We start from the raw sequence: 27,009 nt of genomic DNA, 5'->3' as shown, positions 1-27,009 counted from the left end.
TAATTACTTTTTAAAAAATAAATGAGTTCAAAATACTCTTCTTAAAGAATATGAAATAGTTTTTTTTATTCATATATAAAATAAGAGCGAATATAAAATATCCTTCATTCATACTTGTTTTATAAGAACAATAAAAATTTATTTAAAAATAAAATCTAAATAAATCGAACAATTGTTTTTTCGTTTTTTTATGAAAGAAGAGTTGTTTTTTCATAATCATTAAATAAAGTAAAATTAACTAAGTTTCACTAATATTTTGAACAACCGAACTTCAAAGATAAATATTCTTTACATCTTATATTTAGTCGAGAGAGATAAATATTTTTAAGAATAATTGAATTTAGAATTAAATTTGGGTTCTTATTAATCAATTGAATCCAACTTATTAGTTAGAGAAAATAATAATTTTTCTACACACAAAATTATAATAAATGAACATTTCATTTCTTTTAAGAAGTAAAAAAGTCTCAACTCTGATTTTATTTTTCTAAAACCACTTTTTCTTCCCATATAATTGAATAAAAATATTCATTCACATTATTTTCTCACCTATTTAAGGATAGTTTTTTCATAAAAAACACTTTTGAAAGTTTTTATTTGATTGTCAACTTTTAAAAAATAATAAAAATTTAAAAACTACTTCTACCGGAAAGTTATTTTTAGTTGCTTCTCATAAAAATATTTTTCAAAGTAATTTTTACTATAATAAAATAATAATAATAATAATAATAATAATGATAATAATAATTTTTCTCAAAAATCTCTAAATTATTGAACAATAAAATATTTTGTAAAAATATGCAATAAAGAGAGAACTAAAACTAAAAAAAAAAATTGAGTGATAGATAATTTGGTTCTTCAAATTATAAGTATAAATCATATTAATTCTTTAATTTTAAAAATTGATAAATACAATATTAAAATTGTAAAATAATAATAAAAACAATCCATATTTAAATTTTTATCTTTAGAAATTATAATATGACGTATTAATTGAATATTTGACTCATCTACATTTGTATCATACCAATGTCATCACAATATTGACTAATTTTTCTATGAAATTTAAATCTTTTATGACTTAATTTGTATGTAATTAATCATGCACAATTACAATTAGTTACAAATTTATCTCTAAAATAATTAAATAATCAACGTGAATAATTATATATTTAATTACACTATTTTACAATTTCAAAAATAAATTTGTGAGATAAATTAAAAAAAAATTATTTTAAATAAAATAAACCGCATATTTTCAAGTAAAGCTTCAGACGAAAACACCCTCAATACTCTCCATTTATATCAAACTTCTCCCGTTTGAAAAATCCTTTCGTCTTCACTTTTTCCCTCACTTTCCCGGGAAAATGCCTAGAAAACGCAAACAACAAGTTCCAGGCGTACTATGGCGTCTATTCCGAAACAAAGCACGAACCCTCACAGACACAATCCTTTCCTTGCTTCCTTCTCCATCTCCTTCTCCTGACCTTTGCCATTGCAAAGGACGGAGTTGTCTTGGCTGTAGCTCCGATGCCAGGTCGTTTCTTGTTAGACCGAATGATCCTTCCGATTATCACAAACTTCTGAAGAACTGTTACGTTGTTGTTTCGGAAAATGCTCCTCCTATTCGATTTTTCATCCCGCATTCACATTGTTCACAAAATCAGGTTTCGTTAACTGAAAGTGCTTTTTCTTTGGACTGTATTTTTAACTCTTGGAATCAGCTTTTTAATTGATTGATGTTTATTTTCTTCCGTTTCCTTTTTTGAAAATATTTTGTGTTTCTATTATTCCATGAAAAACTCTTGAAATGAACCACTATGAAGAGAAGATAAAAAACTTAGTTAATGAAGATGCATTTATGTAAATAAAGAAAACATCTTTTGAAATTTTCATTTTCTAGAAATGTTCACTTAAAAATTCTTTTATTGTCTTATTGACTAAATTAACACAAATTTTAGGAAATGAAAGTATTTTCAAAAATAGAAATATTTTCCAAAAGTACAATACTCTCTAGTGTTTGAAACAGGTTTGTTTAAGAAGTTAGAATGTGTTTGTAGTTTATTTATTTAATAAGTCATTTCTAGAAATATATTTTGTAAATGTTTGAATAGTTTTTGTTCTTGCCTTATGTATGCTATACTGCTTTTCTGAGGTATTAGTTGCTTTATTCTTCGTTAAACGATCACGGTTTTGTCCTTAAAATGTACATTTAGAAGAGTGAATATTATATAAACTATCAGTAACCTCGATTCTTAAGCTGTGTGCAACTATTTAGTCTTTGGTTGAGGCTAAAGGGTCTGGCAACCCTTCTTTGTGACTTAATCCCTCCTTGTAGCGCCAATGTGTTCCAACCTTACGTCTGTTGCTCTGTTGTACTGCTTTTATAAGGTATTGTCTGTCTTTTTAGGTTTTATGCGAACCTTGATGATTTTGTCCTTAAAAGACCCCATTGGATTTCGCAATGATAGAGTAAATTTTTTTAATGAAATGTTATAACACTTCATAAAATATCTCAACAAACCAAAGAAATCTAATTGGATGAAGATGTACAACAGTCCTTAAACTCATGTTTGAAAGGGTTAACATGAATATTTTTAAGTTATTTTAAACGTATTTTCATAAAGTAATGAACAAAATAATTTATAAATAAATTTGTTGAGTTTATTTTCATTCTGTTTGTAATTGTAAACAACTTATTAGTAAACTCTTAATTGAATTTATTTACCCTAATGATCACTAAATATCTGCTTTAAAAAGCCTTCAATGTAATAATGGTTTTTTTTACATCTCGTGGAAGAAAAAAGTCTTTCTTACCTTTCAGCAATTTGATCACATGCATTTTACCAAGGCGTTAAGCATTTTATTTATTTAATTACTTGTTTTGAGCTTTTGATTGCCTTTGACTCAAGTCATATTTAGCTGAAGAAGTGTTTTTGTTATAAGCATTAGTTGTTAGTATTTTATGTTCGTAGTCAAAATTTGAGTTCTGAACCTCCTACTAGCTTAATAAGTGTTTTAAGTTCATTGATTGTGAAAATATATATGTTTTCCCCTTTTCGATTGGTGATTGGTTTTTTAAATTGAAGCCTGGAAGCTGGAGTGGATGGTTTAGGAATTTATGTTTTTGACTTTCAGATTGTGCAGAGCATCATTGAACTGATGTTATATCGAGTGGACCCAGCCTCTGCCAATGTGTTGTGCTCTGATTATGATAGGGTGAGAAGCTTCTTCTCTTCTTTAGTGCTATACAATTTTATAGTTCATCTTTGCCATTTTTTAATTTGGGGCTTTTGTTTAGTTTTATGGTTTCAAATAATGTTTCTTTTACCATTTTGAGGGTATTCTAAAAGTTGAATAGATTTTTCATTTGGTTCTTCAAGATTGATTTGTTTTATTAGTTGCCGAGTTGTTAGTACTGAAAGATTCAACTTTGGTTATGAACTGTGAGATGAGTGGCTTTTGCACCATTACGTGCCATAAGCCTGCATACTTTTGGGTTGATGTTGTCAATTGTGGATCACGAAGTTGAATTTTGCTATGCTAACTATGGTGCTATAGCCGCTATTTAGCAACACTGGTTTTTGTTAGTCTGTTTTTAAAGAATTCATGTGCAAGCATGTAACAATGTATATAATCTCCAGCCTCCCCTTGCTTTATGATATGATCAGCCGATATACCAGAGTTCATTATCATCCACATTACAGGAAGCTCTAAGATAATCTAATGTGTTATCTGATATTTCAAGATATTTTTATATCTTCTAACAGTTCTCTTCCCTGACTTTTAGTTAACTGTTGATTGTTTACGTAGTATAACCTGGAAAATGAAAGGTTCTAAGGTTCCTTGTAGTGCATTGGTGATCAAAATGTGAAAAGTCGTTGGAGTTTTAATTTTTTTTAAGAAGACTAATGTGATATGTTCTTTGTTTATTGGCTTGCTATCAATATGCAGACTAAATGTTCAAGCCCTAATGTGGAGCTTTTATCCTGTGCATCTTGGTGTCTTCTATTGAGTAGGGTATGCAATTATATCAAGAATTTTTTTTTTTAAATATTTATTTGTATGATGTATTTTTTTCATTATTTTTCTTATCAAAATTAGGTAAAAACGTGTATCCATGCAGGTTGGGGATGATTTTATGGTTTACCTACTAAAGAATACATCAATATTCTTGCCAGCTTCCCATGGAAAACACTACCAGGTTGGAGGTTCTCCAATCAGTCGTCTATGCTTTGATATGTTCAAGAAGTGTTCATCAAAGATTGACACTCAGCAGCCTTCACTTCATAAGCGCGGTAATAAGAACTGTCCAGCTTTCATACTGTGATCTCTGTAAACATATTATCTGGGAAGATGGTTTTTCTTATTACCGGAAAAGATATGCATCTGGTATATTTAAGTTCCTCTGGTTTCTTTGATCTGTAATGATTTTTTTTTTAATCACTGGACTTCTAATCCTATATTCATTTTGCTATACTGCCAAACTGTTAATTACTACTACAATCACCAATTAAAATTACATGTCCAGTCAGTAATCTTTTAGAAATTTGATTGCAAGTTACCACATCTGAGAGATCATTAACTGTTATAATATCTAAAACATATCAGTAACATAATAAATTCAGGAATTGGTGACCCTTCTTTTGTTTTTCTGATAAAAACACTCGCTATATTTTGGCATCTTTTCTGACAAATCATTTATGTCATGAATGTTTTAATAACATTACATATTTAGAATATCCTTTTCCCTCTTGATTATTGGTATTATGTTGCAATAACATGGTTATGTATGCAACAGGAGCGCAAAAGAGAAAAAGATCTGCTGATGCTGATGACTCAGCAGTACAAAATCAAAAGCGCCACATTTCTTGCAATGCCGATGGTCCCATGATCCCTACTCAGTGGTATCGAAGACTTGTCAGTCAAACTGAGATTACTTGCAATACTAATGGTCCTGTTGGCTTTGCAAGTAATATCGGCTTGACTGATAAGTCTTCAATACAACTGAGTAGGGATCATGGGAGCAGTAGTTATGATGTCAGTGTCTCTGATGCTCTTAAGTCTACAAGAACTGCTACTATGATAAAGAAGTCAGATTCAGAAGGGAAACCAGACTTAAATTGTATTACAACTAAGCCTGGAAAGCGATCTAGGCCATTTCGTTGGAAGAGGCTTAGATGTAAAAAACAGAAGCAATCAACCATTGAAGAAGATAATCTAAATACGGAATGCAATTTGCTTCCTAATAATACAGATGGCTTGCATGCTAATTTACAGCAAGACAACACCAGCTTAAGCTGTCACGAAAAGGTGACAAATTATTTCTGTCAAATATTGTGAAAGCCACTTACCAACTTTTATCTTGAAGTTTGGGGAGGAACTAGATGTTTGTTTGCTACATTTCTTTGTTTTTATAAAGAGGAAACCTAGTCTCGATAGAAAAGGATAAAAACTGGTTTATGATCTTCCTAAACTTAAAAACATCAGAGACAGGAAAAAGGAATGTTTATACCCAAAAGATCTACTCAATCCTTTTGCAAGCATGTCCTTGAAAAACCTTTTAATATCCCATGAACAGGGCTCACAAAGAGGCAAGGAAAACTAGCCTGTCTGAGTGAAGCTATTAATAGACATTATAATATTCGTAAGATTCTAACTACTTTATAGTAGATAAAAATTAATTTTTTTTAATATACATATTTTAGTTATGGAATGTGTTTATGATAAAGGGGAAAGCAATAGTGAGATGTGCTATGATAGATCACATTACCCAAAGTTATTAATACTGAAATACAAGATGACGGTGTGGACTTATTTTCAATCTTCATCAATTGTAATTTTCATTTTGATTTGGTGGCATAAATTGTGTTTCAGATATAATTTTGACATTACACTTATATGTTGTTTAGCTGCAGAGGTTGCGGAAATGTTCATGCTGTTTAATCTTACATTCTCTTCCGACTGTTCCTAAGTGGACTGATATCAAAAGGAAATACATTTTTTATAATCTGGAGTCTTCGCTCTCAGTTCTTCCGAAGAAACGTATCCACCAATGAGTTTTGAATCTATCATGATGTACGCACGCACCCTGAAATGCAATTTTATTTTATTTTATCATTCCCATCTTTGATTGTTTTTACAAGCACAAGAACAAATTGTTTTACGAGTTCATGTTCCTAAGAGACAATATTTTGTCTATGTTATAATGTCATCAAGCTATATTGCTCCTCCTTAAAGAGAATATTCATTTCCTTCACAAATTATCATCAGATATTTTATATTCCTTAAAGCCAAATTTGGCTTGTTCGAAATATCTCACTGGCAACATTTTTGGCTTCTCAGATGTAAATGACAGTGCTCAGCCAGTGCCATGTTCCCACAGCAGTGGTTCGTGTCTCATTGACTCTGCATGCCTGTAAGTTCAGGCAGGCCCTTTTGATTACAGAGCATTCACTAAATGTTATGATACTTTAAGTTCTCTATGTACATCCCTAGTTCATACCAAGTATTTTGTGCTCATAATGAATGTGAAGTTCATTTTTCTCTGTAGTCCAATCATGAATCATTCATATGCTTTAGAGTTTGGACTTCATGTTGCTGCAGGACTTATTTATAACCTTTCTATGAATGTTAGAAGATGCCTTGATCTTAACCCATTTTCTGTGTTTTGTGTTAAAGGGGTCTTAGAATGAGTTCATGGGAAAGAAGTGCCTAGAATTGGAAGTTGGATATTCTTTGGTCCAAAGGTTGCTATGAAATGAGGTTTTAGAGGGTTTCTTGATTGATGCCTTCTGTAATTACTGAATGATACATAGACCAGGGAAGAAATGAAAAAAGATAAAGCTTATGGTACACTATATCTTTGAGCGCATAAATAATTCCTGGATATGCTTCCTTGTGCATAAAATGAAATGTGTATTGAATTGTTGTAAAAGGAGGCGAGGAATTAAGAAACAATATGAAAATTCTGTTGGTTACGATTCTGTCCATTAAGGGACAGCTGTATAGCTTTCATTAGTTGTACCGTAGGAATATTCTCTTACCATTTAATAACTTAATAATTTCTCTCTTTTATTGTAAATAATTGAGTTAATTAGGATTTAATTAGCTTTCTATTTTACTTGTACTCCTTAGGCTATTTATACCATATTGTATTATGTACAAAATCAATAAGAAATACAACATATTCACATGGTATCAGAGCTACAGTTCTGATCCGGAAATAACAAAAAAAAAAAATTAGGATTTGCTCATGGAAGAAAAACAGAGCAGTCAAAGCATCCTAGATGCTAACCCTAAGGCAGCAACGACTGTAAACACCACCGGTCATCATGAAACAACTATTATTACTAGCTACAAACTCAATGGACAGAACTACACACAGTGGTCCAGATTTGTCCGCATCTTCCTCTAAGGAAAAGGAAAGGAAGACTACATCACTGGCAAGGCTAAGCAGCCAAAAAAGACTGATTCCAGCCATGAAAAATAGAAACTTGAAAACAGTCTTGTTATGACATGGTTGCTCAACTCCATGACTAATGAGTCTGGTGAAAAATTCATGTATTATGACACTGCCGCAAAAATATGGAAGGCAGCCAAGGAGACCTACTCAAATGTGGACAACACCTCAGCCATATTTGAGATCAAAAGTCTCTTACACAATCTTTGACAAGGAGATTCTTCGGTCACCGAGTACTATCATACACTCACAAAATACTGGCAGCAACTTGACATCTATTCAGACATAGAGTGGAAGTGCACAGATGATGACGAAATCTACAAGAAACTGGTCGAGAAGGATAAAATCTTTCAGTTCCTATTGGGACTGAATAAAAATTTGGATGAAGTGAGAGAGAGAATTCTTGGAACTAAGTCTCTCCCTAACATTCGTGAAGCATTTGCAGAAGTGGGAAGGGAAGAAAGCAGAAGGAAAATCATGTTGGGAAGTCAAAGTGCAAGTTCAACCATTGAAGGCTCTGCATTTGCAGTAAGAGGTCCACCAAAGAAAGGTAGAGGATGGTGCGATCATTGCAAGCGACTTGGACATACAAAGGAAACATGTTGGGTGCTTCATGGAAAACCCACATATCTAAAACCATGATTCAAGGACGCACGCGGATATGCTGTTGCTGCGGATGAAAGTAAGTCCAGAAACATTGCAGAGGCCAATCCTTTCAACAAAGAACAAATAGAGATGCTGCAGAAACTGATGCAGCAGACACTGCAAAACACTAGTACCTCTTCTTCCACTGCTACTCTTGCCCAAAAAGGTAATCTTTCTGCTGCCCTTCATGTTAGTCACCAGAAAACAAACTCTTGGATAGTTGATTCTGGTGCCTCGGATCACATGACTGGGGACATCAATGTATTTAGTAAATACACTCCATGTCAAGATGGATTTTTTGTCCGGATAGCAGATGGTACCACCTCCAAGGTGGTTGGTAAAGGTTCAGTGGTTATCTCTAAATATATTACTCTTGATTCAGTTTTACATGTTCCTAAACTAGATTGCAGTTTATTGTCTATCAATAAATTAACCAAAAACTTAGGATGTATTGCTAAGTTCTTACCACATTTTTGTGAATTACAGGATATGAATTCGGGGAAGATGATTGGCAATGCTGAGAAGAGTGCAGGCCTTTACTTCCTTAGAATTGAATACCAAAATAAGAGATCCTACAAGGCTGCCCTTTTGAGTTCATCAAAGAATGATAATAATGTAATGTTATGGCATTATCGCCTAGGACACCCAAATTTTATGTATTTGAAAAAGACTTTGGTTTTTTCAAATGTGAAGTGTGCGAATTAGTCAAACACACCAAATCCCATTATTCCATACAACTTTATAAACCGTCTAAACCTTTCACACTTATTCATAGTGATGTGTGGAGACCTTCAATTACTGGATCAAGGTGGTTTGTCACCTTTATTGACGACCATACAAGAGTCATTTGGGTGTTCCTCATGAAAGAAAAATCAGAAGTTGGGAGTGTATTCGAGAACTTCCATAAAATGGTCCAAACTCAATTTCAAAGCAACATTCAAGTACTAAGAACCGATAATGGAGGGGAGTACTTCCACCACACCCTTGGTAGTTACCTTACCAAAAATGGTATTATACACCAAACATCATGTCCATACTCTCCACAATAGAATGAGACAATAGAGAGAAAAAATAGGCACCTATTGGAAGTCACTTGAGCCCTCATGCTGTCCATGAACGTACCTAACCATTTTTGGGGAGATGCAATCCTCTCTTCATCCTATCTAATAAATAGAATGCCTTCCAAAACGCTCAACTTAAATACACCACACCAAACCCTCTTGTCCCTTTATCCTTCGACCAAATTCCTCACATCTTCCACCAAAGATTTTTGGATGTACTGCCTTTGTACATGACCAAAAGCCTAACCTCAATAAGTTGGACCCAAAATCCATCAAGTGTATCTTCTTGGGATACTCTCCTACCAAGAAAGGATACAAATGCTACTGCCCCCTAAAAAGACGAATCTATCACACTATGGATGTTACCTTTTTTGAAGACAAGGCCTTTTATCCCAAATCCCATCTGAACCTGTCCAAATCACTAAAAACACATAATCTGTCCCAATAATTGAACCTGAACTGGACCAGCAAACAATCACTCTTGAGGTTACCAAGCCAACAAATGGAGCACCGACAATTGGTCAAAAAGGAAAATCAAATGGAGGAAAAAAAACTGCAAGTATACATAAGGAAGAAGAATAAGCAACAAACTCTTGAGGAAGTAGAAGCATGCACTCTTCCAAAGTAGAACCAAGACTTTGCCCAAAATTCAGATCCTGAACCTACTCACAAAGGTAGCATACTGTGCATTAATTCTTCCTCTAATTTATCTGATAATGTTACTAATAACCAAAACTTAGACTTACCTATTGCTGTGAGAAAGGGAGTAAGGTCTTGTACCAAACACCCAATTGCAAACCATGTTTCTAGTGAAGGATTATCGCAGGGGTACAAGAACTTCATCAGCTTTGTGGACAGTATTGAAATTCCTCAAAACTTTCATGAAACTGTCCTAGTTCTAGAATGGAAGGCTGCTATAATGGAAGAAATTAAGGCACTTGAAAAGAAAGACACATGGTAGCTCTCCCACCTACCAGAGGGGAATAAGGCAGTTGGATGCAAGTGGATATTCTCGGTAAAATACAATGCAGATGGGAGTGTAAACAAGTACAAAGCTCGATTGGTGGCAAAAGGATTCACCCAGTCCTATGGGGTGGATTATGAAGAAACCTTTGCACTTGTAGCAAAGTTGAATTTAGTCCTAGTACTCCTTTCCCTGGCAGTAAATTTGGACTGGCCACTTCACCAGTTAGATATAAAAAATGCTTTCCTAAATGGTGAACTTGAAGAAGATGTCCACAAGAGAATACCACTTGGACTTGAAACATCAGAAAATTCAAGCAAGGTATGTAAACTCAAAAGATCACTATATGGACTCAAGCAATCCCCTCGGGCTTGGTTTGATAGGCTCACACGAGTGGTTAGGATACATGGCTTCTCCCAGTGTCAAATTGACCACACACTGTTCTTAAAGCATACAAAGGAAGACAAGGTAACCATCTTCATTGTCTATGTGGATGACATTATTATTACAGGGGACGTTTATAATGGAATGGAAGGACTGAAAATGATTCTAGTTAAGGAATTTGAAGTCAAAGATCTTGGTCAGTTAAGGTATTTTTTGGGAATGGAAGTGGCACGGTCCAAACATGGAATCTATTTATCTCAAAGGAAATATACACTTACTTCAACAAACAGGGATGTTAGGATGCAGCCAACAGAAACTCCTATGGAATCCAATGTGAAAATGGAGAGGAAAAAGAGAGCTCACCTACTGACAAAGAAAAGTATCAAAAGCTGGTTGGGAAACTTATCTACCTAACCCACACACGACCAGATATTGGTTTTTCTGTTAGCATGGTTAATCGCTACATGAATGACCCTAGGGAGGCTCACATGAAAGCAGTTAACCGCATCCTGCAATATTTGAAAAAGACACCAGGGAAGGGGCTGCATTTCAAGAAGGACACAAGTAGGAAAATAGAAATAATCACTGATGCAGATTGGGCAAGCTCAGTGACTGATAAGAGATCAACCAGTGGGTATTGCTCCTTTGTATGGGGCAACTTAGTGACCTGGAGAAGCAATAAACAATCTGTGGTTGCTAGAAGTAGTGCAGAAGCTGAACTTAGGTCCATGACACATGGGATTTGCGAGGGGATGTGGCTGCAAAGGATGCTTGCAGAACTACACGTTTACACTGACCATGAAGTAAGCCTGTTGTGCGATAACAAAGCTGCCATAAGCATTGCTAAAATCCTGTGCAACATGACAGAACAAAGCATGTGGAAATTGATAGACACTTTATCAAGGAAAAGGTTGACAATGGGCTAATTTCTCTCCAGCACACACCCTCAAGCAACCAAACTGCTGATATCTTGACCAAGGCACTTCCTAGAGCCACCTATGAAAACTTAAGATTCAAGTTGGGCATGATTGACATCTATGATCCAACTTGAAGGGGAGTGTTAGTTACGATTCTGTCCATTAAGGGATAGCTGTACAACTTTCATTAGTTGTACCGTAGAAATATTCTCTTACCATTTAATAGCCTCATAATTTCTCTCTTTTATTGTAAATAATTGAGTTAATTAGGATTTAATTAACTTTCTGTTTTACTTGTACTCCCTAGGCTATTTATACCATATTGTATTCTGTACAAAATCAATAAGAAATACAACATATTCACAAATTCTTCAGATTCTTATAGTTGAATTCATGGTAAAGCTCAATATCATCGGACATATGATAAGCCTTTTTTATAAGCATTAGTATTCAAAGTGAATAAAGAAGTTCACATTTGTTTGAAATTGTAATAACTCCAATGTTTTGTGGGTGTTGCTCTCTTATTAAGTATCTCATTTGTAGGACAAAGTGTTGGCAGCGTGCAATGTTCTTGGATAAGCACTGTGTTGTTCAATTACTGGATCAACATACAAATAGAAGAACTATATCTAGACTCAACACATAAATATCAGTCTATAAACACATAAATTTCAATCAATAATCTTGGATATGGTTCCTTGTACATAAAATGAAATGTGCTTCAACATGATGTAGAAAGAGGTGGAAGAATTAAGAAATTGATCAAAATTGTTCATAGTCTTTGTTGAAGTAATGGGATTTTAGAGAAAAGGAGGAGAGAAAATACTAAGGGTTTGAATATTATTGAGAATAGTTTTATGCTAAATTCATTACAAAGGACTCAATACTAATCTCTATTTATAGAGAAACATAGACCTGATCCTAAATAAGGAATAAATCATAATAATAATGAAAGATATTCTAAGATATCTCTATAATTATAAATTGATCCTAATAAATAATTTAAGATACTCTAATATAATATAAAAGATATTATAAGATATTTTCTAATATTCTAACACTCCCCCTCAAGCTAAAGCTTACTAAGTTTTAGCTTGTTACAAAAAAATAATGTTTTGCTCAGCAAAATAATAAAAATGATGAAAAAGCAACTCAGGGATGCAGGTGAAGTCGGAGAGAATTGCTATAAATATAGCTTAGCCAGATAGCCGATATGATCATCAGCCTGAGAGAAATTCATGACAAGCAATTGAACAAAGAAAGGTCCGTTCTTCTAAAAACTGCATTTGGAAGCTTCAAACCAATAATATTGGAGAGGCGTGCTTCAAAGAGAGAAAGGCAAGGCCAATACATCTGGGACAAAGATAAGGCCAGTACATCTGGGACAAATTGTCATGCTAAAGTGTGAGCCATAAAATAAAAGACATTGTTAGAATGAGCATTAATGAAAAAAGAAGTCATCACTAATATGATTCATCTGTGGAAAAAGGGACACCAACAGAATGATCATCGATGGAATAAAAGCTACTATTATAATCTATTAGTAAGAACTAAATTGCATGACAAACACCAAAGAGGAAGCAGCACACTCGAATGAAACGAAGCCATGATCGATTAGCGGAGTGAGAAAATGCATCCAAAAGAGGAGAGACAATGGTTGTTTCAGAAAACTTGCTGGAAATCTTTTCCAACAGCGACGGCTTTTGGCGACGCGCTTTCGGGCATGACCTGATCTGGAGATAACGACACTGTTCGCAGGAAAATTTGCCGGAAATAGTGGCAGCGGTGCAATAACGAATTGAACCGAAAACAAGTGAAATGTGTCGGAATGTTGGAAAAGAGAAACTATGATTATATTCCCTAATTGTTGGGAACTCGACAGCGGAATAGAGGCAGAATCGTTCAAGGAGGATCGAAATAGGCTCTAGATACCATGTTGAAGTTGTGGAATTTTAGAGAAAAGGAGGAGAGAAAATAATAAGGGTTTGAATATTATTGATAATAGTTTTATGCTAAATTCGTTACAAAGGACTCAATACTAATCTCTATTTATAGAGAAACATAGATCTAATCCTAAATAAAGAATAAATCATAATAATAATGAAAGATATTCTAAGATATCTCTATGATTATAAATTGATTCTAATAAATAAGTTAAGATACTCTAATATAATATAAAAGATATTATAAGATATTTTCTAATATTCTAACAATCTTATTAGTTGAATTTATGATAAAGCACAACATTGATATAGAAAGAGGTGGAGGAAATAAGAAATAGATCAAAATTGTTCGTTGCCTCATTAGTTGAAGCTTATTTAGTGTTAATATGCAAATTTAATTACTAAGCTTATATTTAGTGTTAATACACAAATTTAATTACTAAGCTTATATTTAGTGTTAATACACAAATAAGCCTTATTTAGTGTTAATATGCAAATTTAATTACTAAGCTTATATTTTCCAAATTGTAATAATTCCAATGTTTTTGTAGGTATCACTCTCTCGTAAAATATGTGATTTATGTGTTTTTTGTGTCTCTAATGAGATCACACACCTTCATATTTATAATGATGCTACAATAATTACATTCAATGCTTAGGAAATTGTATTGACTAGGACTACTATCAATTAGCTTAAGATGTTGCACAATTAAGGAATAATTAAAACATACACTAAATTTTAACACTCCTCCTCAAGCTACAGCTTACTATGCTTTAAGCTTGTTTCATCAAAACATTTTATCACAAAAAAAAATGAAATTAAGTTTGACTATTGTTGGACTAGTTTGAAAAGAGAAGACACCATTAATGATTCATGTGTGAAAGATTCACCATTGAATTGATCATCGGTGGAAATAAAACGCGCCACTAATATGATTCATATGTGGGAATACAGTCACCACCAGATTGATCGTCAGTAGGAATAAAAGGTGCCACTAATATGATTCATATGTGGGATTAGAGTCAGCACCAGGTTGAGCGTCGGTGGGAATAAAATGATTGTCTGAGCAAATGGTTCCTCCTTGAAACTAAGTTCTCACAACAACAGATACAATACGTAACGAAGAGTTGAAAAATGAGAGGTTGCTGAAAAATCACCACATCATAAAAAGACATGCAGAAGGGGGCCAGAGACAGGTGCATGCATTCTCACGCATAGATTTGGTGGAGGCGTGTGAGACCCATACAAAGAGAAGATAGACGTGCGTGACACGTGTGCAATGTTGGTTGGCGACGGGAGAAGCACCGTCGTGCTCGCCGGAGGATTGCTCGGTGGTGTTTGTTGGCAGCTGGTGTTGGCACAACTGTAACAGAGTTAAAAAAAAGAACAAAACATTGACAGCTAGTGTAAAGCACAACTGTGTTTGAAAGAAAAAAAAAAGTCACTGAAAAACACATAGTGAAGGTTGTGCTTTTGAGGCCAGCTGTAGCGTCGTGGCTGGTTGCTAGAAAGACAGCCGGAGTTGATGGTGACAGATGACTGTATGAAGCCAAAAAATTGAAAGACAGAAAAAGGTGGTGCTGTTGGCGGCATTTGCTGCCGCCGGCAGCGTTAGTGAAGCACAAAGACGGTCACAAAATCAAAACCTGCTCTGATACCATGTAGAATATGTTATTTGTGTATTTCTTATGTCTTTTGTGAGATCACACACCTTCATATTTATAATGATGCTACAATAATTACATTCAATGCCTAGGAAATTGTATTGACTAGGACTACTATCAATTAGCCTAGGATGTTGCACAATCAAAGAATAATTAAAACTGTCAAAACCGTGATTCCCCTTAGTATTTTAGGCAGTTTTATATTTATTGTATTTCTGTAACAGTTTTATATTTATTGTACTTTTGTAACAGTTGTATCTTGCTATTATTAGGTTTATGTATTTAGGATCAATCCCATAATGACAGGGATCCGTTTTCCCTGGCTCATGTATATATATAGGTCTAGTGACCTCATAATAATATATGAAAAGAATATTATTCCTTCTAAATTTAAGATGGTATCAGAGCTCCTGATCCTTGGGAGCCTCTGACCGTGCCTGTAAACCCTAAGTTGCAGCCTTCATTGCTATGCTACCTTTAAGCATTGTTGCAGCCTTCATTGCAGCGCAACCCTCTCTTCCTTGATCATGGCTGAGGTAATGAATCCTATTCTTGAAACTGGGGACAGACCCCAGACTGCTGGAGAATTGCAGAATGTTCATTCTGCTTATCGGTTAAATGGGAAGAATTATCTCAAATGGTCTCAACTCATTAGGACCATCTTGAAAAGAAAAGGAAAGGTCAGTCACCTGACTGATAAAGCACCTGATAAAACAGATCCCAAGTTCAAATCATGGGACGAAGAAGACTCCATGATCATGGTGTGGCTATGGAATTCAATGGTCCCAGAAATCAGTGATACCTGCATGTTCCTTAAATCAGCAAAGGAAATTTGGGATGCAGTTGAACAAACTTATTCTAAGGCCAAGGATGCTGCTCAAATTTATGATGTAAAGGTAAAAACCGTGGCTGCCAAACAGGGAAACAGATCAGTTACAGAATATGCCAATCAACTCAAGTCTCTATGGATGGAATTGGACCACTATCGAGTTATACAAGCAAAGTGTTCAGAAGACTCAGCAATTCTTAAGGAGTATATTGAACAAGATAGAGTCTATGATTTTTTGGTAGGTCTGAATCCTGAATATGACCAGGTCCGAATCCAAATCCTGGGAAAAGAGAAAGTCCCCGAGCTTAATGAAGTGGTAGCCATTATCCGGAGTGAAGAAAGCAGGAGAGGACTGATGCTGGAGACCTCAACCACTGAAAGCTCCGCAATGATAGCTGAAAGAGGAACAATCATGGTTGCTAACCAGAGGAAAAGTGGGGTTCCAAATATGGAAAAAAAACACGAGGAGGTCTGGTGTACCCACTGTAACAAGCCGCGCCACACAAGAGAGAAGTGCTGGAAATTACATGGAAAACCCCCAAGCCGAGAATGGGGGCCGAAAGGAGGCCCTCCAAAAAGAGGAGGGCAAGGGCAAGCATACATTGCTAATGGACAAAGTGAAGAATCTGTCCAGCTGAATCATGAAGAGATAGAACGGGTCAGATCCCTCCTTAGTAAATTGGAGAAGCCCACAGGTACATGCTCCTTAACATATTCTGGTAAGCTTCCACTTTCTTTTGGGCTTAATGTTTCAGATACACCATTTACACATTACTGGATATTAGACTCTGGAGCCACTGACCATATGACCCCTCTACCCAAATACTTCTCCACATATTCCCCATGTCCTAGCAACAAGAAAATTTCCACGGCAGATGGAACCCTTATAACTGCAGCAGGACAAGGAGAGGTCAAAATAAGCCCATCCATAACATTAAAAAATGTCCTTCATGTCCCTAAACTGTCCACCAATCTGATTTCTATACAAAAACTCACAAAAGATCTCTCATGTAATGCTGTTTTTCATAGCAACTCTTGTATACTGCAGGACAAGAACTCGGGGAGGACGATTGGACATGCTAGAGAATGGAATGGCCTATACTACATGGACGATCCTAATCTGCCTACCAAGAGCCGCTCTCTCATATCTGAATCTACCATGACCAATAAAGAGAAAGCTCAACTATACCATTGTCGGCTAGGACACCCTTCATTTCGAGTTGTAAAAGTGCTTTTCCCTTCCTTGTTTAAAAATTTAAATGTGGAGAGTCTCCATTGTGAGGTGTGTGAGCTTGCTAAACACAAGCGTGTACCTTTTCCCATTAGCAATAAAATGAGTCCTTTCCCTTTCTTTCTTGTTCACACTGATGTATGGGGTCCTGCTTATGTTCCTAATATCTCAGGTGCTAAATGGTTTTTAACCTTCATAGATGATTGTACCCGAGTGACTTGGGTTTTTTTATTGAAACAAAAATCAGAAGTTAGCTCCGTGTTTTTTCAGTTTGTCTCAATGATTAAAAATCAATTTGGGGTCGGTATCAAAAGAATTAGGTCTGATAATGCCAAGGACTACTTTAACCTTGTACTAAACTCTTTTTGCCAAAAGGAAGGGATAATCCATGAGTCCTCATGTGTGAACACACCCCAACAGAATGGGATTGCAGAAAGGAAAAATGGGCACCTATTAAATCAAACTAGAGCTCTACTTTTTCAAAACCATGTTCCTAAGAGATTTTGGGGGGAAGCTCTTCTTACTGCCACTTACCTAATCAATAGGTTACCCACTAAAATCTTAGACTCAAAAAGTCCCATGGAAGTCCTATCCTCATTCTACCCACACTTGGATCCTACAAATAAACTCCAACCTAGAATATTTGGGTGTGTATCCTTTGTGCATGTTCATAGTAATGAAAGGGGAAAATTGGACCCTAGGGCTGTCAAATGTGTATTCTTAGGGTACTCTACCACACAAAAGGGGTACAAATGTTTTCACCCCCTATCAAAAAGATTCTATGTGTCAAGAGATGTCACCTTCAACGAACAAGAGAGCTACTTCAAGCAGCCTCATCTTCAGGGGGAGAATGTAAGAGAGGAAGATGAGACTCTCATGTTTCCAAATATGACATTTGGACCTGAAATTGGGACAAATGGCATTGTTGTCCTGAAATTGAGAGAAGAACAGAACCTGCACCTAAACCAACAGCAGGACCTGCACCTGAATCAACAGCAGGACCTACACCTACACCTGCACCTGAACCAACAGCAGGACCTGCACCTGAATCAACAGCAGGACCTACACCTACACCTGCACCTGAACCAACAGCAGGACCTGCACCTGAATCAACAGCAGGACCTACACCTACACCTGCACCTGAACCAACAGCAGGACCTGCACCTGAATCAACAGCAGGACCTACACCTACACCTGCACCTGAACCAACAGCAGGACCTGCACCTGAATCAACAGCAGGACCTACACCTACACCTGCACCTGAACCAACAGCAGGACCTGCACCTGAATCAACAGTAGGACCTACACCTACACCTGCACCTGAACTAACAGCAAGGCCTGCACCTGAACCAGCACCTAATGATGGAAAATTTGGGAAAATTTTGGTATATTCAAGGAGAGAAAAAGCCATTCTAGAATCTGGCAATGTCCAAGAATCCAACCCATCATCACTGCATGAGGTAACACCTTCGAATCCTATAAACTCCAATGATTCTAACGAGTTTGTTTCTGCAAATCTAGAAGCACAGGTGGACCAAAATCTAGACCTACCCATTGCCCTTAGAAAGAGAACTAGAACATGCACCCAACAACCACTTTACCCACTATCAAATTTCCTATCCTTTGAAAAATTCTCACCTACTCATAAAACCTTTCTCACAAACCTCAACTCCACACACACACCTTCCTCTGTATCTGAAGCATTATCTGACAGGAAATGGAAACAAGCCATGGATCTGGAAATGGAGGCGTTAACCAAGAATAGGACCTGGAAACTTGTCACCCTACCAATTGGGAAAAAACCAGTAGGATGCAAGTGGGTATATACAATTAAATACAGGGCTGATGGGACCATTGAACGTTACAAGGCAAGATTAGTGGCCAAAGGCTTCACTCAAACCTATGGAGTTGATTACTTGGAGACATTTGCCCCGGTTGCTAAGATGAACACGGTCAGAGTAATATTGTCATTAGCAGCAAATCATGATTGGGACCTGCAGCAGTTTGATGTGAAGAATGCATTTTTACATGGAGACCTTGAAGAAGAAATATACATGGAGTTGCCCCCTGGTTACAATGGGCAGGTTACTGCTGGAACTGTTTGCAAGCTAAGAAAGGCTCTATATGGGCTGAAACAATCCCCAAGAGCATGGTTTGGAAGATTCACCAAAGTTATGACAGGTCTAGGCTACAAACAAAGCCAAGGGGATCACACATTATTTATCAAACATTCAGATTCAGGGGGAGTAACAATTTTATTGGTGTATGTAGATGATATTATAGTTAGTGGGGATGACAAAAAGGAGCAGCAAGTGCTAAGTAAATGCCTTGCCACGGAATTCGAGATCAAGGCATTAGGGAGACTTAAATATTTTCTGGGAATTGAAGTTGCCCATTCCAAGAAAGGAATCTTCATATCTCAACAAAAATACATTACTGACTTGCTTAAAGAAACAGGGAAGACAGCCTGCAGACCAGCAAGTACTCCAGTGGACCCAAATATAAAGTTGGGAAGTGCGGAGGAGGATATTGCTGTGGACAAGGAAATGTATCAAAGACTTGTGGGCAGACTTATTTACTTATCTCATACTAGACCAGACATTGCTTTTGCTGTAAGTCTAGTTAGCCAGTTTATGCACCAACCAAAGGAAGCACATTTACAAGTTGCTCTTAGAATTGTCCAGTATTTGAAAGGGACCCCAGGAAGAGGGATTTTGTTCAAACGAAACAAGAGTGTAAGTCTTGAAGCATATACGGATGCGGACTACGCAGGGTCGGTGGTAGATAGAAGATCAACTACTGGATACTGCACCTTCCTTGGTGGAAATCTAGTAACTTGGAAGAGCAAAAAACAAAGTGTAGTAGCTAGATCGAGTGCTGAAGCAGAATTTCGAGCAATGGCCCACGGAATATGTGAACTTCTATGGCTGAAGATTATATTGGAAGACTTGAAGATAAGGTGGGATGAACCTATGAGGTTATATTGTGACAATAAATCTGCAATTAGTATAGCCCACAACCCGGTGCAACATGATAGAACTAAACATATAGAGGTTGACAGACACTTTATCAAGGAAAAACTAGACAGTGGCATGATTTGCACACCATATGTATCCACTCAGAATCAACTTGCAGACATACTCACCAAGGGGCTGAACTGCATTAACTTTGAAGGAATTATATCCAAGCTGGGAATGGAAAACACCTATTCACCAGCTTGAGGGGGAGTGTCAAAACCGTGATTCCCCTTAGTATTTTAGGCAGTTTTATATTTATTGTATTTCTGTAACAGTTTTATATTTATTGTACTTCTGTAACAGTTGTATCTTGCTATTATTAGGTTTATGTATTTAGGATCAATCCTATAATGACAGGGATCCGTTTTCCCTGGCTCATGTATATATATAGGTCCAGTGACCTCATAATAATATATGAAAAGAATATTATTCCTTCTAAATTTAAGAAAAACATACACTGAATTTTAACAGTAATAATTACAATGTTTTTGTAGGTATCACTCTCTTGTTAAATGGTTTAAGAATATCATTCGTAGGGCACGGTGTTGCCAGCCTGCAAAGTTCTTGGATAAGCATTGTGTTGTTCCATCATTGGATCAACATACAAATGAAAGATCTAGCTCCAGACTTGAGGTATTTTTGTCTCCTAAATTTTAACTATTTTGGTTGGATAACGAAGTATTACAACATCATTGAGGTTATAAGAAACCTTTTACGTTTTTTGTACTACTTACATTGCAAATAGTTTTTCAACGCCAAAGGAATGTAGTACTTATAAGAAATTTGTACTACAGGACAATGTATCAGAAACAAATATACATAAGATATATATGGAGTTTGATACTCCACATTGCACAGATACTGTGGAAGTAATAGATTCACAGTGTGAGGCAGTTAAGTCATGCTGCTCAAAAAGTCAAGTGGTATCTTTCATATGGGCTGTTTCTCGGAGTTTACTTCCTTCTGAATTACTAGGTACTCCTTCTAATTGGAGAATAATGAGGAGAAATATATCCAAGTTCATACAGCTACGGAGATTTGAAAAATTCCCTTTAAAGCTATGTTTGCATGAACTGAAAACTTCAAGGTTTCCATTCCTGTCAAATAAATATTTCATGAGTAGTCAAAATGCATGGATTCTTAAGTATTTAGAAGGACATGATAAAGTCCTTCATAAAGAATTCAGAGATTGGAACAATGATGTACATGGTGTCAAACGTAAGCTTCTTGAGAAGTGGATGTTCTGGTATTATTCTTTTCTGGTTGTGCCTTTGGTGCAAGCAAACTTCTATGTTACTGAAAGTGAGCAAGGGAAACAAGACATTTACTATTATAAGAAACCAGTTTGGGAGAAGCTAAATAAAAGCACTATTGCTTGCTTCAAAGACTTGAGATATAGTCACTTGGATGATGTGGCCTTGCATAATATTCTTAGAGGTAGACCATTTGGATTTTCAAAGCTCAGACTTCAACCTAAAGAAAATGGAGTAAGAATGGTGGCAAATCTTAAAGGTTCTTCAAGATTGCCTATGCTTGAGTCGACTATGGGAGTTCCATATTTCAAAACTGAAAGGAAAGAAAAACATCAGAAAATCAAGTTTGAATATTACCGATCGGTGAATTATGTTCTTCGTGATGCACATACTATTCTTAAAGGAATTCAGTTCAAGCAGCCTGAGAGGCTAGGTTCTTCAGTATTTGATTACAATGATGTTTATAAAAGACTCTGCCCATTTTTGGTTAGCCAGAAGAATGGATTGACACCTATGTCTTCTTTATTCATTGTCACATCTGATGTTTTGAAGGCATTTGATTCTGTTGATCAGGAAAAGCTGCTTGACATAATCAAGGATGTACTGGCCAAAAATGAATATTTTCTTAAACAGTATGATCAAGTTATTTGCACAAAGAACTCTCTGTGGGTTCAAAAGCAATTTACTATGCTCAATACAACGGGAAACACTGGCCATACTTTGTTCAGATCATTTGCTTCATCCCGGCATGCTGTCTTTGTTAATCAGGTATCATTTTTCGTTTTTCTTAATTGGCATATGAGAAATTCATCTGGGTTAGTTTATTAGTAAACTCTTTAATACAGTATAAATGTTAATGGAAAAAGCTCCTGTTCTATGCTCACTTTTACTTTTTTATTATATCATAGGAACGGCAGAAGCATGTGAAAAAGAAATTGTTATTTTCATATCTAACGGAGCATGTGAAGCACAATGTGTTGCAGTTTGATGGAAAATTTTACTTGCAAGGTATGGGTATTTCCCAGGGAGGGATTTTGTCATCTTTGCTTTGCTCCTTATATTACGGTCATTTGGAGAGGAATGTGATATTTCCATTCTTTGAAAAAACACTTGAATCTGGAAGTTGCAAGGAGAATAAATCTATCAACACCAACAGTGGTGACTCATCACCATGTTACCTGCTAATGCGATTTATTGACGACTTCTTCTTTATATCAAACTCAAAGAAGCAGGCTACCAGCTTTTTCTCCAGGCTGAAAAGAGGATTTCGTGGTTACAACTGCTACATGAATGAGAAAAAGTTTGGTGCAAACTTTGATGTAGAACAGATACCAGGCTCCTCATTGAACAGGGTTCGTGTGGGCAAAGACGGTGCTACTTCATTTGTACGATGGAGTGGTCTTCTTATCAATTGCTCCACTATGGAAATTCAGGCTGATTACACAAGGTTAATCTCTATTTAAAGGATTTTGGTTGATCTTATGGGCATATAATGTGTATACTTGTTACTAGCATGTTTGACAGATGTTCATATTCTTCTGCATTTGTGAATCATAAGATTTTCACGATTTTGTTATGAAAATATCTGCATCTGTAAATTTCATAGATTTCTGCCTTTAATTATGAAAGTGGGATTGCTTTTCACCAAGTGAGTATTAAGCATACAATGCTTTTGTATCTCAATTTGTTCACTCCTGATTAAGAAAAGGATTCTACACATGTTAAACTGAATTCCTCAGTTTTGATCCTAAAGTTTCCTGTAAGGGCTGTTCAGATGTAATAGTGCTTCGTGTTATAACTTATTATAGTAATTTCCGAATTCGGCATAATAGCCTCAAACATGTACTAGATTCTAGATACAATGTATTTGTTCCTGTGATCCTGTCATTTTGACAATCATAGAACTGTAGTAATAAAAGTCCAATCGCTTTCATTGCTCGAACACAAATATTTCGATTGACCTTTGTGGATTATCATAGTAGATACACCTGGATAGTTATTATGAAATCCAAAAGTAAGAACTTTACAGGTTATGATGACTTATGTTTATAATTGAACTGTAATTGATATTCTTTTGATTTGTTATTGTCAGGAATAGGACCTGGGGGAGGGTTATATTAGATACTGATATGAAATAGGATTAATTTAACAGGACATTCTAACATGGCTTGATCCATGCAGTCAACTCCACTTAGTTGGAGAAGACTTTGGTTGTTATTGTTGAATGGGATTGGATTAATTCAAGATGTCTACAGACTCCCATATCCTGTCCTGCAAAACAAATTTTTAGGGGTTGAGATGATTATTCTAGATTTTTAGATAATTGCCTTAGAAAAAATTCTACTGTGAAGGGTTCAAGTAGCAGGATGCTAATTAAACTACTTACCTGTAGTCTCATAAATGGAACTTCACATTATTCAATGTATCTGAATCTGGTATACTAGTCTGAAAGCTTTTTAGTGTTAAGTATTATTCATAATGTGATTTTATTTGGGTTCTTTTTCTTGGAATAATTAATTCTATATTCCAAACAGGTACTTGAATAACCATTTAAGCTCGACGCTCACTGTTTGCTGGCAAGGCAAACCAGGCAATCATCTGAAGGAGAAGCTGCGTCTCTTTCTAAGACCTAAATGCCATCCTTTATTCTTTGACTCGAATATCAATTCGGCTGCAGTTGTCAGATTAAATGTTTATCAGATGTTTTTGATATGCGCAATGAAGTTTCATTGCTACATCCGTGACCTATCATTTGTTTGCCAACTTCCCAAAAGATATTGTTCAGACATTATTCAGAAATCTTTGAGGTATCAATATAATATCATCCTTTTGAACTGGTCTTACCACGTTAGTTTCTCATTGTTGATTAGATTGACTTATCTCATAAAACTAATACTCCCTCTTGATCCTTTTTATGAGAAATGGAAATTGTTTTTAAAAAATAAATTGCGGACAGGGTACTATTGTTTATTTAAAGTGCACTAATAACCGTTTGATGACTATCTCCAGAGGAATTTGAACTTTGTCTCTTGAGGTTATAAGGTCAAACTTATTGCCACCTCATGGACATGAGAAAAGTAGTTAATGCTAATTTATCTTCACAAATACTCTTATAATTCATTAATGTCTACACTTGTATGGAAAAATAACTTTTTTGTTAAAATAAAAAACTATGATATATAAGGAATTTTAACAATTAATACATTAATTTCGTGTATTAAGGGGAAAAAGATCAATGTCTCATAAAAAGGTCCAAAGAGAGTAATATACAAAAGGTCTCATCAATCAATTGATTATGTATTTTTCATAGAATACTTAAATTCTATAACTTATAAGTTATAACCATTAGTCAGTAATGTTTTCTTTCATGGTAACTATCAGATACATGCACATGCTGATAAAGAGAAGGATGCATTCAATGCGTAGGAATTCTAGTATCCGGCCGATTCTCAAGTTGAAGAAGGGAGAAGTTGAATGGCTTGGATTTCATGCTTTTATACAAGTGCTAAAGAGAAAGGAATCACGCCACAAGAAGTTGCTATCAGTTTTGAAGTCAAAGTTGTTGTCACATAGAATCTCTGGGAGTGTTTCACGTGAACTCAAGTACGCTGTTGATGCTGAAAATTCTTCCTTGCTATGGAAAATCAAGTATTAATTCTTATAGGGAACTTGTGATGACTGAACTAGTTATTTCATTGTATCAAAATAGGCAATGTGTCACACACATAGTTGGAAGTATATTGCAATATTTTTCACATGGTGCCATTTTTTAAATAAATTTGATCACCGGCTGCGTTAACAAATGTTTTTGCAGAAGTAATATGTCAAACTTTAACATTTCAGCAAAAAACAACTTTTATCATATGCCATTTCATTCTTTTGGGTAAGGCAAATGTGCATGTAGAAATTACAAGTTTTTAGGTGTAGACAAGAACTGCTGCAGCAAATATAATTTACAAAACTATCTGGAAAAAGAAAACTGTTAGAGATGCCAAAATCTGTTCTGTTGCTATGCAGTAATGTCATATGTGAAATGCCACACAATGAAATTGATGATCGTATTTTATATTTTAGGACCCAACTCTGAATCAGTGAGAAGATAATTTGGTATCAAGTTCAATTGTGGAAGAATGAACATGAAAGACTGAAAAAGAGAGTTTGCTTAGTTATCATTATAGAATTTATAGTTCTTAATTGCTGTTATTGAGTTTTGTTGTAATTATGTTAAGGGTTAAGGGTAGTTTAGTCTTTTTAACCCCTACTATAGTCCTTTTTGTAACTCTTGTATTGTTCACTTTTGCTATCTAATTTCTAACCCTAACAAAGGTTCTTCCTCTTGTTTTCTTTATGTTTCCTCATTGTTAACATAGTCAATGTTGAAAACTTCATTTGCCCTTTGTTTTGAAGTATCAAACTAGCAAGAATCCGAAATTTAAACAAATTTAATTTTATATATCTGAAATAAATATTTATCACAAATCTTTTTATATTTAGCAATGATAAATGATTTTCTTATATTTTTGTATGTGTCATCGAGAAATATTTGACTTGTATTTATTTATAACAAATATTTATCGTATATTTTTTATATATCAGTGACAAATCTTTATCATATAATTATTTATATTTATTACTTACAAATATTTATCATGTGATTTTTTATATTTATGACTTATAAATATTTGTCTTGTGTTTTTTATGTTGTTATATATATATATATATATATATCGTGCGTGTTTTTTTGTTTATAGATGACAAATACGTCTTTATATTTTATTAACAAAAAATATTTGTCTTATTTTTTGTATAAGTAATAAATATCTGTCTTGTGACTTTTTATTTTATTACTGATAAATATCTGTCATGTCTTTCTTTTTAATGCATCAATTATAATTATGCATTACACGTTTTTTAATTACAAAATATTCTTGCATTTCCATGTTAATAATTCCACTAGTGTTTTAATGTTAGTTATGTAATTCTGCAATGAAATTACAAAATCTCTCTTTGTATAATTACATTGTTGTCTCATTAATGTATTTGCTAGTATTTCATTTTAGCGTGTGTTTGGTTTTATAGTGGCTATTGATTTTAGTTAAAGGAAAATTGAATGTAAATTGATTTATGCTTACATATATTTATGTAAAAGTGAATTGAACAATAAATTTTAGTGTAAAAATCACGTTTGAACTAAAAAGCTATAAATCTTAACTGCAACTTAAAATCAATTTTGGAAGTAAAATCATTTCTTTTCGATTAAAATCAATTTTGGAAGTAAAATCAATTTTATTTTAACCACTCCAAAATTAAAGTTATGTTTCACTTAAAGTTTTTGTTTTTGTTTTTGCAGTTTTATGGTTCACTTGTAATTTTATTTTATTTTTTAGTATTTTTGCAGTTTTTTTAATTGTAGTTTTGCAGTTGTTTTTATTTGCACTCTTATTTTGTAGTTTTAATTTAAGCTTCATTTACTTTCATCTTCTTTTATTAATGATTCAATAATAAAACTAATCAGGATATTAATGTAATTTTGTAAATATTTAATTTTAAAAAAAATTGATAGTTGATTAATGTAATTTTGTTAGGGTTTATTTTTCTTAAATTGTGAGATTATAAACATACCTACAATTTATTCTAT

The 27,009-nt window shown here is 34.8% G+C and overlaps 1 protein-coding gene across 4 annotated transcripts; it reads left to right on the top strand.

The window, feature by feature from the left end:
• The first annotated feature begins 1,330 nt into the window (after positions 1 to 1,330).
• Positions 1,331 to 25,711, top strand: LOC101515670 (telomerase reverse transcriptase). Of its 4 annotated transcripts, none has more exons than XM_027334841.2 (13): positions 1,331 to 1,667; positions 3,139 to 3,219; positions 3,955 to 4,020; positions 4,127 to 4,298; positions 4,802 to 5,313; positions 5,913 to 6,045; positions 6,274 to 6,418; positions 20,613 to 20,751; positions 20,913 to 22,139; positions 22,280 to 22,818; positions 23,906 to 24,178; positions 24,753 to 24,974; positions 25,446 to 25,711. In XM_027334841.2, the coding sequence occupies exons 1-13, from the start codon at positions 1,368 to 1,370 to the stop codon at positions 25,456 to 25,458; spliced, it is 3,822 nt and encodes a 1,273-aa protein (XP_027190642.1). In that variant the 5' UTR covers positions 1,331 to 1,367; the 3' UTR covers positions 25,459 to 25,711. The 4 variants fall into 4 exon arrangements, with proteins under 4 accessions (XP_027190642.1, XP_027190641.1, XP_012571150.1 ...); XM_027334840.2 differs by having other exon boundaries at positions 24,753 to 25,019; XM_012715696.3 differs by lacking the exon at positions 25,446 to 25,711 and having other exon boundaries at positions 24,753 to 25,434.
• Positions 25,712 to 27,009: the final 1,298 nt, after the last annotated feature.

The sequence above is a fragment of the Cicer arietinum genome, chromosome 5, assembly GCF_000331145.2.
Source record: "Cicer arietinum cultivar CDC Frontier isolate Library 1 chromosome 5, Cicar.CDCFrontier_v2.0, whole genome shotgun sequence".
NCBI lineage: Eukaryota > Viridiplantae > Streptophyta > Magnoliopsida > Fabales > Fabaceae > Cicer > Cicer arietinum.
This window is presented reverse-complemented; position numbering and strand designations above follow the sequence as displayed.

Coding starts and splice junctions, on each gene's coding strand:
- LOC101515670 (XM_027334840.2), top strand. CDS start 1,368: ATGCCTAGAAAACGCAAACAACAAGTTCCAGGCGTACTATGGCGTCTA. Junction 1,668..3,138: donor CACATTGTTCACAAAATCAG/GTTTCGTTAACT, acceptor TTTGACTTTCAG/ATTGTGCAGAGCATCATTGA. Junction 4,021..4,126: donor GGTGTCTTCTATTGAGTAGG/GTATGCAATTAT, acceptor GTATCCATGCAG/GTTGGGGATGATTTTATGGT.